General features: G+C 38.0%; 1 protein-coding gene across 1 annotated transcript in view; it reads left to right on the plus strand.

The window, feature by feature from the left end:
- Window positions 1-4,731, plus strand: part of LOC140210450 (BTB/POZ domain-containing protein KCTD19-like) — a 60,749-nt gene extending 56,018 nt beyond the window's left edge. The window contains exons 12-13 of the mRNA XM_072279419.1: window positions 3,464-3,597; window positions 4,312-4,731. Coding sequence (XP_072135520.1) covers window positions 3,464-3,597; window positions 4,312-4,731 — 554 coding nt within the window. The remainder of the gene's footprint in view (window positions 1-3,463; window positions 3,598-4,311) is intronic.
- Window positions 4,732-18,186: the final 13,455 nt, after the last annotated feature.

Here is an 18,186-nt window from a genome sequence, read left to right on the forward strand (position 1 = left end):
TGAAAAAAATAACTTCATCTTGAGACAGGGAATTGATTAGAAATTGAGTTACTAGTGGCTGTTTAAAAATGGAAAGATACAAACAACTCTTAAGGATTTAGTTTAAGAATTGTGCCATCTGCCAGTACTAATATATTGCACTGCTCATTCAGGACTTTTAAAATATAATTGCCCACAATTGTTATGAATCATAAATGCTTGGAAATCTTCTGGTAAGATGGTGGTGCATAGTTATGGCGGCTTCTGTAGGGTAAACAAAAGGTGCTACAGTTGAACTTAAACATATTTTTGTCACAAGATCCTGCTGAATATTAAGAATCCCCATCAGCAAGTTACTTACTGGCAGAGAAGATGAAGGAGCTGTGCAATTTGTTGTTGCCTGAGTTAAAGGAAACTCACAGTCTAATGGCGAGTCACCATCTTGGTTGTTTTCCTTGTGACCGCAAGACCCTTTTGGTCATTGTTAATGTGGAATATCACGTGTTTTATTGATGGCGAGCAGGGTCGGATGGTCGGGGAGCTGTGTGGCCTTGGTTGTAGCGAGGACTATGCCTCAAGCCGTGGCGTTGCCCCTCTACAGCCACTAGGAGAGCAGTGCTCCTCCAGGCAGATAGGGGTGGTGGAGAGTCCATGCTGGAGTTGGTGCTGGTGCCCCCCCCCCCCCAGTGTTCACTCGGCAGAACACAAGCTGTATTGTGGTCAATTGCAGGTTTTGGTTGTATTCAGTTGGACTCAGAGCCTCAATCCACGGTGTTGCCTGTTTACAGCCACTGGGAGAGAAACATGGAGCTAGTGTGCTGTCCTGGGGACTGCGGTGTGGTGCAGCATTCGGGCTGAAGTTGGTGCTGCCACCACCCCTGCCCCCCCACCTCCACCCCCACCAGTGTTTGCTCGGCAGAACAATGGATTCAGGGTCTGGACTATATATGCATATATTTTGTGTGATTGTATTTAGTGATATCCTATATGTACTTGCTACCTTGTATGTGTGAGGACTAAGCCTCAAGCTATGGTGTTGTCTGTTTACAGTCGCCAGGGAGAGGCGTCAAAACCGGTGTGCTCCATCGGAGGGGTGGTGGTACGGTAGGTGTCCAGGTTGGAGTTGGTGCTGCCCTCCTCCCACCCCAAATCCCAGTATTTACCTGGCAGAAGGCAAGCTCCGTTGTAGTTGGCTGCAGATTTCAGTGGCATTGGATGGCTTGAGTTTGGTCTTCGTTATTGAGTGGCTGTATCTTTCTATTTTTCTGTGCTATGTGTGCTTTGTGCTGTGTGACTGTTGGCACTGTGTTATGCACCTTGACCCCAGAGTAATGCTGTTTCATTTGTCTGTATTCATGAGTAGTCATGTATGGTTGAATGACAATTAAAATTGAATTGAATTGAAATATTTATTATTCTGACCCAGCATAGAGTCTAATATACTAGAGATACAATTTCAAAAGTTTCCTCAATCCACAGAACATTCTATGCCTTTGATACAAATGAGAAAAATAAAGGAAAACTGTTGTTGGTAGTCAGATGGCAACAGAGGCATGCAGGAATGAGATAGATTGGCAGGTGGAATGTTGTTGCAACAACAGCCTCAAACCCAACATCAGCAAGACCAAAAAACTGATTGTGGACTTGAGTAAAGAAAAACTAGGAGAACTCACATCAGCCCTCTTTGAGTGTTCAGCAACGGAAACGGTGAGCAACTTCAAGTTCCTGGGTGTCAACATCTCAGAGGATCTATCCTGAGCCCTACACATTGATGCAACCATAAAGGCGGCACGCTAGCAGCTCTGTATTGGGTATTTGAGGAGATTTAGTAGTATATCATTAAGGATTCTTACAAGTTGCTACAGAACTGTGCAAATGTCTTAGCACACTAAAGAAAAATTCTATAAAGCAAAGATGCTTTCAAAATTAATAAATTAGAAGTTTCTAAATACCAAAAAATTACTATGAAGAATAGTAGAGTAAAAAACTAAATCAAATCCATATTGGGTGTGATCACCCTTTGCCTCTAAAACTGCATCAATTCTCTTAGGTACACTCATACACTTTTAAAACCAGCTGGTAGGCTGTTCCAAGCATTTTGGAGAACTGGCGGCAGCTTGCTTGCTTCTGTCTCTCTAGGTAATCCCAGACAGCATCAATGATGTCAAGATCAGGAGGCTATACATCTGAAACTATATTAAAAATCTAGATGCCTAAGACTTTTACACTGTACTGATTATTTATTATTAAGACACAGTGCAGAATAGGGCCTTTTGATCCTTCAAACCGTGCCACCCAGCAACTCCCAATTATAGGAAAGATGTTGTAAAATTGACAGAGTACAGAGGAGGTTTACTAAAATGTTGCCTGGGTTTCATCTCCTAAGTTACAGAGAAAGGTTGAACAAGTTAGATCTTTATTCTTTGGAGCGTAGAAGGTTGAGGGGGGACTTGATAGAGATGTTTAAAATTATGAGGGGGATTGATAAGAGTTGATGTGGTTAGGCTTTTTCCATTGAGAGTGGGGAAGATTCAAACAAGAGGTCATGAGTTGAGAGTTAGAGGACAAAAGTTTAGGGGTAACATGAGGAGGAACTTCTTTACTTAGAGAGTGGTAGCTGTGTGGAACGAGCTTCCAGCAGAAGTGGTTGAATCAGGTTCTATGTTGTTGTTTAAATTTAATTTGGATAGATATATGGACAGGAAAGGAATGGAGGGTTATGGGTTGAGTGCAAGTCAGTGGAACTAGGAGAGAGTAAGAGTTTGGCACAGACTAGAAGGGCCGAGATGGCCTGTTTCCGTGCTGTAATTGTTTTATGGTTAACCTGAGACTAATCACGAGACAATTTATAATGACCAGATGACTTCCCAATTGGGATATCTTTGAAATATGGGAGGAACCCCACGCGATCAAGGACAGAATGTACAAGCTCCTTACAGACAGCCTGGGGAAATGAACCTGTGTCACTGGTACTGTAAAATGTTGCGCTAATTACTACATTACCATGCTGCCTTAATGTATAGATGTATGGTGGATGAGAATTCCGACTGGTTGCACCGCAGCTTGGTACAGGGGCTCCAATACCCAGTATCCAAGAGATTGTAAAGAGTTTAAGACTCAGACAGTTCCATCATAGACACAATCCTCCCTGCCATTGAGAACATCTTCAAGAGGTGGTGCTTCAGGACCTTCATCATCGTTGGGGAGGAGGCCTGAAGACCTCATGCAGCATTTTAGGAACAGCTTTTGCCCCTCCATCATCAGATATCAGAACGGTCCATGAACTTGTGACCACTAAATAATTTTTTGCTTTTTTTTGCACTATTTATATATCATTGTAATTTTTAGTAATTTTGTCTTTGCACTGCGCTGCTAAACAACTAATTTCATGTCATGTGATAAATTTGATTCTGAATTAAACAGTTTTCTACAGCCTTGCACATTGTCCTTGAATTGTTCTTGATTTTATTTTTTTAATTAACAGATTTTGCACAGGGAGCAGTTTCCAAATTTGTAGTCAAAATTTGGAAGCATGATAATAGACTTCAAGGGAATGTAGACGATTTGGAGAAATGGGATGATATGTGCTGGATTAAATTTAATCCAGAAAATTGTAGTGTAAATTTCAATAGGAAATGCAATAAAAAGAGCACAATTTTGAAAGCACAATAGAGAAGTAGTGATAAAGGAGTGTAGTGTATAAATCATTTAAAGTGGCAGAACAGATAATGAATGTAGTTTAAAATAAAAGCCTGGTACTCTGAACTTTATAAATACAGGCATACAGTCAAGGAGGTCATAATGAATCTTAATAAAACACTGGTTATCCACAACTGTGCTCAATTTCAGGCACCCCACCTCAAAAATAAAATTACTGAACACCCTGCAGTGGGTACAAGAAAGGTTTAATGGAATGATTCCAGGGATGAAGGACTTACTTATTCTTCCTGGATAAATTGGGAAAGATAGGTTGTACCTGTTGGAAGAGAATGATCAGAACATAATCAGAGGTATTGAAAATCATGATGGGTCTTGAGAATACAGAATGAAACTTTTTCTATTCGTGGAAAATAGTGAGGGAGAGCAAATGGAAAGAGGACTAGTTAAATTGTAATTGTATAGGGCTGGCAGTCCTGATGTGCTGAATGACCTGTCTCCCCAGTGTAACCCTTCTGATTCTGTTTATGTGGATCTTAAAAGGGTGCTTTTACGATCCAATTTGAGTCATCACACATATTTAATTAAGTTTGTGTTATATTACAATTATATATAGTAAGTACTAAATTTCTTGTCAAAAGTGATTAAATAACCTTTTTTTTAAACTTCTCTCAGGAGTACCATTGCAACAACAATACTGAAATAGATCAATGCAGAATGATCAATGTGACCTGGTGTAATAAGACAACTCAGACAAAAGTTGTGACCGTGAATAGAGCTGCTAAGAGCCACAGTCCAGCTTCTTCACCTCGTAAAGCAAAAAAAAGTAAATTAAATACATTTCTTGTTGGAGGGAAGCAAGTTAGTGAGGATTCCTGTGCTCCAGACAATGAAGTATGTTTGGATGATTCAGTAAGTCCACCTCAAAAACGAACAGTCAAACCACATCGTAATGGACAGAGAGAATCAGTGGTGTTCGTGGATAAATTAATTTTGTTCGCTAATGGATCAAAGCACAATGACACAGAGAAGGCTGGATTTTTGTCTAGTGCTGGTTCTAAAGGTAAAACACTACAGCCACATTTAATAATTTAATTTTTTGGAGCCTGGAATCTGTACTGAAGCCCAACTGGCCTATGAGTTGAAGGATCATAAAGTTCTAAATCCTCAGGATTTTCAGCTCAAAAGCGTTACTTAGTGCCTGCATGTCTCACTTGAACCCAACAGAATGCAACTGTGTATTGGGCGAGATATCAAACATAAGAAGTCCTCAGAATGGGTTCAGGTTGGCTTTATATTTTATACATGATCCTCCTTGGGAAAGGAATGACAAAGAGGATTGGTTCTCCCAGTTTAGAAACATAATATTTAGAGAGTAATTTAATAGTGATGAAAAGTTTTAAAGCATTTCCATCATCCTTCTTCAAAAATTCAGTCCAGCAGCAGGCTAAAATCAAGGGCATGTTTGAAAGGAGCTGCATTCACCTTGGGAGTACCACAAAAGAAACTGGTGCATGAAGAGAATAATAGAGGAACTTTGGCATGGTTTGAAAGCTCATGTAGAATATCAAGAGCTGGAATAAATAGGTTATTTTCAATGTGGAGGGATGTTAACTCAAGAAGTACCTTGTGAAAAATGTAATGGGAGCAAAACGCTCACTGAACTTATTCATTATTCATATTTAACATGACAATAAAGGGAGTACAAGGTGCTTGGTGGCATTGGGTGCAGCTCAGGAATATGATCTGTTACATCTTCAGTATAGCCTGCTTTAATTTAAATGGTTTGCCTTATACAGGTCCTCCCAGGTTATGGCTGAGTTCTGTTGCTGTGAACTATTTTTAAACTAGACAATCAGCAGGTTGGAAATGTTACCATGAACCAAGTTCCCAGGCAGCTGAAGATGTCTGCAGCCCCGCAGAAGCCAGCAAACCCAACCCGCCAGTCTCCCAAATGTTCCTTGAAATGTACGGGTTGTACACAAATTGGGCATTTGTAATCTAGAGGAAGACCCAAGTAATATTGAGTAGCTCAAGTCCCACTTAGATTCCTCTGACATACTTTTAGAAAATCAGGCAGTAGAACTGATGCAGACTTTGCATTTGGTTCGAAGTAAAATGCATGGTATTTACTTTTTCATGAACCAACTGAAGCAGAAGATCAGGTTTTTAAAAATTTGCTTCCTTCCCAGAAATTGCAGAATTCAACTCTGTAAAAAGATTTATTTTAATGGAGTCTTTTGTGAATGTGTTTCCTTTATTGCAGTTTGTCTTTTGTACTAAAATAGATATGAACAAAAACAAACATCTCATAGTGTAACTTATACAACTGCATGTATACTAAGAGGATATTTCTAGGCTGAATGGAAAAGTTATTAACAGGTAAAGATTTACAGTGTGCAATAATTCTGTTTAATGGAGATAAATGTCATGCAGTACAAACATTAATCCAGCCTTAAGTTCACAATGTTGTATTAATCCTCAATCAATTCTATTCCCCTTGTTTCTCTCTTACATAAATTTACCAACCCCATCCCCTTGCAAATCCCCTACTAATTGCCTACACGATGGGTAATTTACATTTGCCACATAGATATTCTTCAGCTCTGTTTTTTCCAGTTCTGGGATACTTAATGATGCCAGTGCTGGAACTCGTCTGTGCAGTAGTGAGAAGGTCTGCACCTTCCGCTGCTTACAACTCCCAATGTCTATTCTCAAGACCAGTTCTTTCCCACCAAATTATTAACTGTTTAAAATATAGTTTTCAAAGGAATTGGAGGTGGAACTTGATGAACTCTAAAGGCTGAGGATGGGGATAGATAGGACATATCAAGAGGTAGAAGTGCAGGATACATGAGACTAGATGACAGTCAGGAAGGGAAAAGGGGTTAAACAGCTGATGCAAAGTACTCCTGTGGCCATTTCCCCTCCCCCCAACAACAGGTATACCAATGTTGCAGTGGAAAATCACAGTGGTCAGGTCTTTGGCGCTGAGTCTGGCTCTGCGACTTAGGGGAAGTTGGGGGGGGGAGGAGAAGAGGTGAGCTGTGGTGATTGGGAATTTGTTAATTAAGGGAAGAGAAAGGTGTTTCTGTGGATGAGGACGAGATTCCCAGATAATATGTTGCCTCCTCAGTGCCAAGATCTGAGGATCATCTCAGATCGAGTCCTCAGCATTCTTAAGTGCAAGAGAAGCAGCCAGAGGTCGTAGTCCATGTAGGTAACAATGGCATAGTGACGATGGAAGAGTGACGAGGTTCTGCAAAGTGAATTCAGAGTTAGGTCTAAGTTAAAAGACAAGACCTCCAGGGTTATGACCTCGGGGATGTTACCCATGCTATGTGCTAGTGAGGTCAGAACTAGGAAGATTTTACAGTTTAACATGTGGATAAGCGATTGGTGTAGGAGGTAGGGCATCAGATTTTTGGGTTATTGGGCTCTCTTCCAGGAAAGGTGGGACCTCTACAGAAGAGATGGTTTGCTAGTGCTGCATGGAGGGATTTAAACGAAAGTTACGGGGGATGGGAACCAGAGTGCCAGAACAGATAGTGGAGTGGATGTCAAGAAAGATGTTGGTAAGAACTCAGACAAAGTCAGGAACCAAAAGGTTGAGCATGGTGTGACCAATGTTCTGAGCTGCATGTATTTCAAGCAAGAAATCGTGTAGGAAAGGCAGATGAGCTCAGGATATGGATCCAACACATGGAATTAAGATATTGTACCATTGGTGAGATTTGTTTGCAGGATGGGCAGGACTGGCAGCTCAATATTCCAGGGTTTCATTGTTTTAGGCTCGACAGAACAGGAAGGGTTAAAGGGGGAGGGGTGGCATTACTTCAGGGAAAATGTCACAACAGTGCTCCATCAGGACAGACTTAAGAAATCATCTAGTGAGGCTTTGTAGGTGAAACTGAGGAATAAGAAAGGTATGAACACATTAATGGGGCTATATTATAGACCATCCAAAAGTCCGCAGGATTTAGGAGAACAAATCTGCAGAAAAATCGCAGACTGTTACAAGAAACACAAGGTTGTGGTAGTAGGTAATTCTAACTTTCCACATATTGTCCGTGACTCTAAAACTGTAAAAGGACTAGATGGGATAGAGTTTGTTAAATGTGTTCAGGGAAGTTTCCTTAATCAGTACATAGAAGTCCCTGTGAGAGAGTGTGTGGTATGTGATCTATTAGGGACTGAGACAGGGCAGGTGACAGAAGTTTGTGTAGGGGAACACTTTGCATCTAGTGATCATAATGCCACTAGTTTCAAGGAAATATAGAAAAAAGATAGATTTTATATATTGTTTGAGATTCTGAATTGGAGGAAAGGCAATTTTGACAGTACTGTATCAGAAAGGATCTGGCAAGTGTGGATTGGGACATTCTGGCAAAGGTGTACTTGGTAGGTGGGAGGCCTTCCAAAAGTTAAATTTTGAGAGTACATATGTTGAATGTGCCTGTCAGAATAAAAAATAAAGCTGACAGGTTCATGGAACCGTGGTGTCAAGAGATATTAAGTCCCTGATTATGGAAAAGAAAGTGCATAGCAGGTATAGGCAAGTAGGAACAAATGAGGTATTTATGGAATATAAGAAGTGCAAGAGAACGTTTAAGAAAGAAATCCGGAGGGTAAAAGAAGGATTGAGGATTCCCTAGCAGACAAGGTGAAAGAGTATCCTAAGGGATGCCACAGATGTGTTAAGAGCAAGAGGATTGAAAGGGACAAAATTGGTCACCTGGAGCTAAAAGAGATGGGGGAGGCCGTAAATGCATTTTTTTTTTACATCTGTATTTACTTGGGATATGGGATATAGAAGTGAGGTAAAGCAGCTGTGAGGTCATGGACCGTATATAGATTACAGAGGAGCAGATGTTTTGCTATCTTGATGTAAATCAGGGTGGATAAATTCCCAGGGCCTGATGAGGTGTTCAGTTGGTCCATGTGGGAGGCAAGAGCAGAAATCGCAGGCTCCCTGGAGGATATGTTCAAGTCACCCTTAACAACAGATGAGGTACTGGAGAATTGGAGGATAGCTAATGTTGTTCAGCTGATTAGAAAGGCTCTAAAACCAGGAAATTATAGGCTGGTGAGCCTGACAGCAATAGTGGGAAAGTTATTGGAAGATATTCTAAGGGACTGGATATATGAGTATTTGGATAGACTGATTAGGGATAAGGGTGACGGGATGGAGATATGTCTCCACCAAAGGAGGTGTTAAGGTGCTTCTTCCCTCCACTAGCCTGCGGGTCACCCTTGGACGAGGTGTAGCACTTGTTTAGCACCCTGATCAGGGTCACATGAAGTCATGGGAGCAGGTGGTGATGGTTGTATGAGCAGCTGGACTTTACACATCCTGGTTCTGTGACCATAGACCACTTGTGTTGATAAAGGCTGGGGTCACCTATCTTGTAAATGGACTGCCCAGAAGAATTCAATGGCACACCACTTCTGTCAAAAAATTTCCAACAACATTCATAGTCATAACAGATGTCAGACCATGATCGCCCACATCATATGACATGACACTAAATGATGATTAGGGATAGTCAGCATAGCTTTGTTCATGGTAGGTCGTGTCTAACTAATCCTAAGAGTTTTTTGAGGAAGTTACCAGGAAAGGTGATGAAGGCAAGGCAGTATATGATGTCTACATGAACTTTTAGCAAGGCATTTGACAAGATCTAGCATGGGAAATTGTTCAGGAAGGTTCAGTCACTTGGCATTCAAGATGAAACAGTAAACAGGATTGGACATCGGGAGAGGCCAGAGTGGTGGGAAACGGTTGTCTCTCTGACTGGAGGCCTGTGTTTTGTAGATTGGTGCTGGGTCTGTAGTTGTTTGTCATCTATATCAATGATGGATAATAATGTTCTTAATTGGACCAGCAAGATTGGGGATGTAGTGGACAGCAAGGAAGACTATCAAAACTTGCAGTGGGATCTGGACCAGCTCAAAAAATTGACTTAAAAATGGAAGATGGAATTTAATACAGGCAAGTGCAAGGTGTTGCACTTTGGTAGGAGCAACCAGTGTAGGTCTTACAGAGTAAATGTAAGATACTGAGGAGCGTGGGAAAACAAAAGGTTCTGGGAATCCAGGTCCATAATTCGTTGAAAGTGGTGGTGCAGGTAGACAGGGTCAAAAGAAAGCTTTTAGCATATTGGCCTTCATAAATGAGTACAGGAGATGGGATGCTGTGTTGATGTTGTATAAGATGTTGGTGAGGCCTGATTTGGTAGTATTGTATGCAGTTTTAATCACCTGCCTACAGAAGATATAAATAAAGTTGAAAGAATACAGAGAAAATTTACAAGGATATTGCCAGGACTGGAGGACCTGAGTTGAAAGGAAAGTTTGAATCAGTTAGGACTTTATTCCTTGGAATTATGGAAGATTGAGGGCAGATTTGATAAAGGTAAAAAAAAAATTGAGAGGTATAGATAGGATGAATGCAAGTAGGCTTTTTCCACTGAGGTTGGGTGTGACTACAACTAGAGATAATTGAATAAAGGTGAAAGGTGAAATGTTTAAGGGGAACATGAGGGGAAACTTCTTCACTTAGAGGGTTGTGGGAAAAGCTGCCAGCACAAGTGGTGCATACGATTTTGATTTCAATGTTCAATAGAAGTATGGATACACACATGAATGGGATGGCTACAGTCCAGGTGCAGGTAAATGGGACTAGGCAGTTTACATGGTTCACTATGGACTAGGTGGGCCGAAGGGCCTGTTTCTGACAGTATTTTTCTAAGACCATATGCATAAGTCACAGGAATATCCATCAAGGAAAATACATTATTGGTTTATGAGAAAATTTAAAGCTATGGTGTAGCTGAGTTGACTGAGTTCTGTTGACTTCTCGTTTTGAAATTATTGGAGCTGCACATTATTTTCCATCCATTAACGGCAAACACTTGTTTGCCACAACTGGTGGGTAAGTTTCCTCCTGGCGGTGTTATCTGAGAAAATCACTACTGAACAAGAATGTGCTGGGTTCTCTGGAAATTGCCCACTTGGTGTTGTCCAGACTGCAGGAAAGGTCACATACATACTGTATTTATAAAGGAGCCTTTCCCTCCTATATCTCAGGAAAGTTTTGGTACATTATGTCATATTACGAATGAACACAGTTTCTAACATACGCTCTTGTTACAAAAACTCTAAACAGATAATACTTACTGACAATTTTGCTGCAGATTGTAAAACAAATTATGAATGTTTGTTCACTTGTGCATGGCTGACTTCCTTATTTCAGCTCTCCCATCCAGTGAGAAATGAGATTGTATAACAGAAAAATTGTAGCTCACAAAAGTTTCTATAAAAGGTGTTTTTGGATATGTGTGGTGTGTTAAGTCTTGTAACTTCAAAACCTAAAACTTATTTACAGGAAATAAAGAGTCAGGAATATGAGTCTAACTTCACTTTTTACTGTATGTGTGGTGCATGTGTCACGTGATGGCGTAACGATGTATGTCATTTATGTACTTTTACCGATAACCTGCAATGCATTATGTAGACAACAAGGCTTAATTAAACAATATATTTACAATATTATTCAAATATTACTTAAAATATTAAATGCACAACGCTCCTCTCTGCTTATCTATAAACTCTAACTCAATATACAATATACTACAATACAACTAATATATAGACATTCACAGAATAGTCAATTTTAAATTGTACCATTCAGGTCTAAAGATTTAATTGCTATGGAGGCTTTCTTACTCTTGTGGGATAATGTCTTTCCTGACAAGGGGCTCATTCTGCTTGGCAGGTGGGACTTGTGGATGTGAAACAGCCTCCTCTGTGTTGGTTGTAGGAGTTGATTCTGAGACTGCAGGAAGCGAGACACACACATGTCACATGGTGGTGTGATGCCGAATGCCATTTACATACTTTTACAGATAACCCACAAAGCATTTTGTAAACAACAAGAATGCTTAATCAAACAATACTTTTACAATATTACTGAAATGTTAAATACACAACATGGTGAGTTTAGAAATTAAAGAATAAATAGCATTTACAGGCCCTTGGGATAATTTTGAGTGTGTCAGTGTGTTGCAAATCATTGCAACTGTTGGGTATTTAAGTTCATGAAATCAGAATGTATCTTCGGAAGGATATTGTAACTTGTTATAATAGAAGTAAATGTGAAATGTAGACATAGCAATTTGTAATAAATTTTGATCTGTTTGTCACAGGTAAACAAGTTGATAAATCAATGGATTGTAATTATTTAGATGGTTGGCCACACGACACTGGATTCATAATAAAAGTCCACCATCCTCTCCTCCTGGGAAATGATGGCTACTCGGAGTTTTATACAGATAGTGTGTTATATATGAACTATACCACGGACATAGGTACAAAGAGCTCTCATTTTGTATACATCAATTATGGTAAAGTTGCCATTTTTGGTCTGGTGAATTACACTGTTGGATACTTTAGCATTCCTGACTTTGTATTAGCATGATAAAGCTAATTGTCTAGCTCTTAAAATCTTCTTTTACTGTATTAAAGTATTTGGCTTTGATTAAAAATAGATATGTTCAAATCTGAAGTTTTGATAAGAGAAAGTTAATTTAAAACTTTCCAACAGAGGAAGGGTCAGTAATAAAAGGACAAGGTTTTAAGATAACTGGCAAACTAACTAGAGATAACATACAAACAACAGGAATTCTGCAGATGCTGGAAATTCAAGCAACACACACCAAAGTTGCTGGTGAACGCAGCAGGCCAGGCAGCATCTCTAGGAAGAGGTACAGTCGATGTCTCAGGCCGAGACCCTTCGAAGGGTCTCGGCCTGAGACATCGACTGTACCTCTTCCTAGAGATGCTGCCTGGCCTGCTGCGTTCACCAGCATCTTTGATGTGTGTTGCTAGAGATGACATGCACTGTTTTAAACACTCAGGATAACAAGGGATTTGTAGTTTGAATGAGGAAAGGTGACTTGAAGTAGAGAATCAGCTATTTTATTGAATGGCAGCATAGGTCATACCAGGCAACAATCTAATGCACTTACTTTAAAGTGTGGCGCTGATGAAGTCAGTAAACATACAGAAGAGAATTGGATTAATAGTTTGAAGAGGAAAATATTGTAATACCTCCAGAAAAGATTTGAAAACTATAATTAAATAGGATCAAAGAACTAAATAATGTGCTATCTGGCTCTTTCTGTGCTCTTTAAATAAACTTTCTAGGAAAGAATACTTAACAGGACATTCTCTTGTATAAAGGAATATTTTAAATTGCTCTGCTACATCTGTTGATGTAGATATATATTGTACCTAATGATATTGTTTCACCATCTTACTGTATTATCTAATTTATTTGCATTCACAATTATACTGTTTTAAACTAAGAGTATTCTACATTAAATTGGGAGTTTGTCTTTGCACAATTTACCAGTTTCCGTATTTCTTCACAGCTGATGCACATTTCGGTCACTCAGAAAAGAGTGAAATCACAGGTACTTCTCATTTATTCCATAAAAAACCTTAACCTTGTTCACCTGAAGTAATTTTTGGATATTCCATTTTATTTTATGAAGTAGTTATAAAAAAACTCTACTTTTGTCTTGTAAAGTTTGTGAAAGCATTGTTTCCTCCTGGATCCCAGATTAATTTATGCCATAAACTGACTGTAGTTGAACACCTGAAAGTCATAACTAAATAGCTTTAATTTGACCATCACAAGAATCATAGAGTACTAAAGCACAAAAATAGACCCTTTTAATTCATGCCTAAATGTTACTTTGCCTACTCCAATCGACCTGCAGCTGGACCACACCCGCCTTCCATATCTTTCCCATCGATGCAACTATCCAAGCTTCTCTTAAATGTTGAAACTGAATTCACATCTACCACTTCTTCTGACAGCTCCTTCCACACTCACACCAACATCTAAGTGTAGTTCTTCTTAAATATTTTGCCTTTCCCCTATCAAATCTCTCCACGTTCCCCTGTGCTCCAAAGATAAAGTACTAACCATTCGACCTTTCCCTATAATTTGGCTCTCAAGTCCCGGCAAGATGCTTGTAAATTTTCTCTGTACTCTTTCAATGTTATTGACATCTTCTCTGTAGTTTGGTGACAGAACTGTCCACAATACTCCAAATTGGGCCTCACCAATGTCTTATACAACTTCATCATAACATCCCAAATCCTGTACTCAATACTTTGATTAATTTATTTTTATTTATTTAGAGATACAGTACAGAATAGGCTCTTCTGGCCCTTCGAACTGTGCCACCAAGGAACCCCTGATTTAACCCTAGCCTGAAGGCAAATATGTTGAAAGTTCTCTTTACGACCTTATCTACCTGTGACACCACTTTCAGGGTATTACTGATCAGTATCCCAGATCCCTTGGTGTCCTGTTGTTCACTGTGTATGACCTACTATGACCTATCCTGGTTTGATCTCCCAAAGTGCAACACCTTATCCTTGAATGCATTAACTTCCATCCGCTATTTTTTAGCCCATGTTTTCAGCTGGCTGAGACCCTGCTGTAAGTTTTGACAGCTTTCCACACACACTGTTGACATTAAGCCATTTGCCATAAACCAACTTAACCCAATCTGCACTTGCTAGATCTTTTCTGATGCTATCAAAATTGGCCTTTCACCAATCCAGAATCTCAATTTGAGGAATGTCCCTATCCTTCTCCATAATTATCTTGAAAATAATGGAATTATGATCACTAGATCCAAAGTGTTCCCCTATACATACACTTCTGTCACCTACCCTATCTTGTTCCCTAATAGAAAGAAGATCCAATGTTGTACTCTATCTAGTTGGGATCTCTATGTATTGATTAAGGAAACTTTCTTGAACATATTTGACAAACCTTATCCTATTCATAATATGGAAGTCCTAGTCAATATGTGGAAAGTTAAAATCCCCTAATATCACAACCTTATTTTTTCTTGCACTGTCTGCTATCTCTACAAAATTATTCCTCTAAATTCCACCTTTGGATGACTTATAATAAGGTCCCATAAATGTAATCATCCCTTTATTTATTCCTCAGTTCCAACAATATAGCTTCAGTAGATAAGGCCTTAGGTCTCTCCTGTCTAAGCTTTGCTGTGACATTTGCCCCGACTAATAATGTCTTCTGTGATGCCTTTCAGATGCCCTTTCTTTGCTGGAGGACATTTTGCATTTTTGAGAATGGTTAGGATGAGGAAGTGTAGTGGGATAAGGAACTGATGTTGCATTTCTAAAAGCATCATCAGAATGGATAAGTGATTTGATAATTGGAATGTGCAATTCCAATATAACACAGGAATAGTACTTTGCTGTCTGCTTCACCATTCAAAAGTTCAAAAACGACTTTCTACCTCAGCACCACTTGCCTAGACCAACCCCATATCCCTTGATTATTTTAATGTCTAATATTCTACAGGCAGCAAAACTCCAATAATCTATCACATTCAGGACTTTGGCAGTGTCAAATTAACAGTATGTCTGGAGTATGGAATGTCATTAATTATAATTTTCCCTGTGAGCTTTAAGGAAATGTGAAAACCTGGGCTTTGATGAGTTGGAAGGGGAATATGGAAAGCATTACTTAGTGATCCAGATTCCAAACTATTGGAATTTCTAAATAATTGTATTTCAGATTATCACAGCTTGACTGTATGTTTGTATTGATAATAATTTAAAATGTAGAAACACTCTTTTTAATATTGTTGTAGGTTTAGCATCTCTCATCTTTAATTTATCATATGAAGAAATATTTTATGCCAGGGAATGTAATCACTTTTTGACTGGAATCATTCTGGACTCTTACACATTGAAGGATCCTCAACAAACAACGTGGGAAATACTGCACTTAACAAACTTTCTTTGGGTATGGCATATTAGTATCTTTACAGCAATATGAAAAGACCATCACCGTTGGTTGTTTTTTTAAGTTTTTGTATTTTATTTTTAAATTTAAAGCTCATCAGTCCATTATCCAATGGGTTAATTAATTACATTTACTTATTATACTACATTATGCCATTGGGGATGAGGAGAAGGATTTGGTGAAGTAAATGGGGAGGGAGAACTATTTCCATTGGGACCATGAGCAGAGGACGCATGGGCACATTAAAAAAAAAGACTACCACATATGAGAGGTAAGAATTTTTTTTTTTTTTTTTTACACAAAGGCTGTGATAATCTCAACTATCTGTAAAGATATTAGCTGTAGCTTCATTAGTGAGGGAATTAAGTGTATACACAGAAAGTAAACATTTCCAAACTTATGGGAGAAAAGAATATAAGGTAAGAAATGGACAGCCATTACACAATCATGATAAGCTACATATAGAATCCTGCTTCTAATCATACAAATATATTAAATATAGATGAATGACCTAGAATTAAAAAGACAGAATTTTGTAAATAAATCTGAAAGTAAGGAAAGAAATGAATTGTATTCAAAACTCACTACTACATAAAAACATAACGAGATCCTATTGTATATGCTTTTTTAAAAATGAATGCACCTAAACTGCAATACAAATACAGAAGTCAGTTAAGTGGCACTTCTAATATACAAATTGCGAAAATTTAATCCTTGAGAAGTGAAATTATCTGTTTATAGGAGCCTGCAGTGTGCAAATTGACTGCTTACACCACATTAGGCTTTAGTTTAGGAGACACTGAAGTTGTCACAAATTTGATTTAAAAAAAATAAGTGAAATCTATTCTATCCTGCAATAAATCAGAATGTTGAGCTTGAATCTGTTGTCATTTGAAAAAGGATTTTCTATACTTTCTGTCCCAGGTTTCTATATACAGTTTGTATTATACATCCCAAACATGTATTGATTAGCAACTATTTATTCCATCTCAGTAACTTTGTAAGACTTACACATATTGTTTTGCCAAACTAACAGAAACATGATTCTCATTTAATATGCATCTATATAATGCTTAATTTTTTTTAAAATTAATTTTAAGACAGGTCAAATAACACCAGAAACATTTGTGTCAAAACTGCTGAACCTAAAGGCCTTCAAGAATCATAAACAGTCACATGACAAATTGGTTAAATGGCTAAATGTAAGTAATGGGTATCTAACTATTAAAAGAACATTTTAGTTTGGTTTGGAATCCTAATTTCTCCCTTGAGCTATTAGTTTATCATTATCATAAACTAACTGCAGTACAAGTCTTGCATCCCCTTGCAAATGACAGCACAGTAAAGAATCAACATATTTTGAGCTCCTGAACTTGATTGGTGTTTTTGACACATTATCATGATAAATATAAGAGTGGATCATATTGTCCAGCCAACTGCCTGAAATAAGGTAGCTTTGTGCAGTACTATGAATGGTAGTAACAGTGGTCATTCCAAGCTGTCCTTTCCTGTTTTGGTGTGCATTTCCATAGTTTATTTTTATTTACCTTTTCTAATTTTGTCTCTGATTGTTTGCAAGTATACAACAGCATTGCAAGGTTTGTGCTACTGAATTCTCTATACCCTTAAAATCTTACTTCAGTACGTATCTTTTCTCAGTAATTCTCAAAATTGTTTGGAACAGACTATAACTTAAAACAAAGTATTTTTAATAGAACATTGAACATAGAACAGTACAGCACAATACAGGTTCTTCAAGCACACAATGTAATGCTAAACTTTTAACCTACTCCAAGATCAATCTAACCCCTCTTCCATTACTTAATAGAAATAAATGCTTAGTGAATCTAATTTCAAACTGAAATTCATCATTTTTCTAGTTATAGTAAATAAATTTTAGAACTGGAATATTTTCAACATATTTGTCAATATTACCAGAGCTTACCAATCTTAAAGTTTTCTCAGTGATTCTAGTTAGTTGCTAAAAGTAGGTTGAGTTTGTGCAGATAACCTTTTGGATTAAAAAAAATGGAAATCTGTGCACAAAGAATTTCTGATGTTAATGCATGATAACACGTAATTATTTGTTGCCAGATTGAAAGTAATGTTAGTTAATAGTTAAGTCTTAGATTAGAAGAGGATCAGAAATTACAGTTTCTAGGCAGATTTTGTGAAATATGAAGGAAATGCAAATAGAAAGAAATTTTGCTAAGGAATTGATGATAAACATTTATAAATTTTAAATAACTGAACTACAAGGAGAGCTGTTTATATTAAATATTAATTGTCAGAAGATATAATGGTGTGAGTATTTTATGGCCATGCATGCGTTTTAATCATATTTTGTGAAAGGAATGATTATAGTAATGTTTATAAGGATTAATGCAAACTTTTCTTGCATGTGAAACCAAAATTACATGTTGAAAGGGAATAAAAAATAATTAGTCTTCCAGTTTGTTCTTTAAAATTAAATGAACTTCCTTTGTGTTTTCCAGTTAACTTTACCATTTGCTCGAAAATATAGTCACTGCATGGAACTATTGTTGAAGAAAGGATATTATAAATCAGTCTCATTTCCTGTTTTAGGGAACTAATCTGGGGAAAATGGCAACAGAAATGAATCTATTTTATTACATTTGTTGTACTTGTATGCAGTGATTTTCTGTCACTATTTTAAAACTATTTTA

This window comes from Mobula birostris, chromosome 15 (genome assembly GCF_030028105.1).
Source record: "Mobula birostris isolate sMobBir1 chromosome 15, sMobBir1.hap1, whole genome shotgun sequence".
NCBI classification, from domain to species: domain Eukaryota; kingdom Metazoa; phylum Chordata; class Chondrichthyes; order Myliobatiformes; family Myliobatidae; genus Mobula; species Mobula birostris.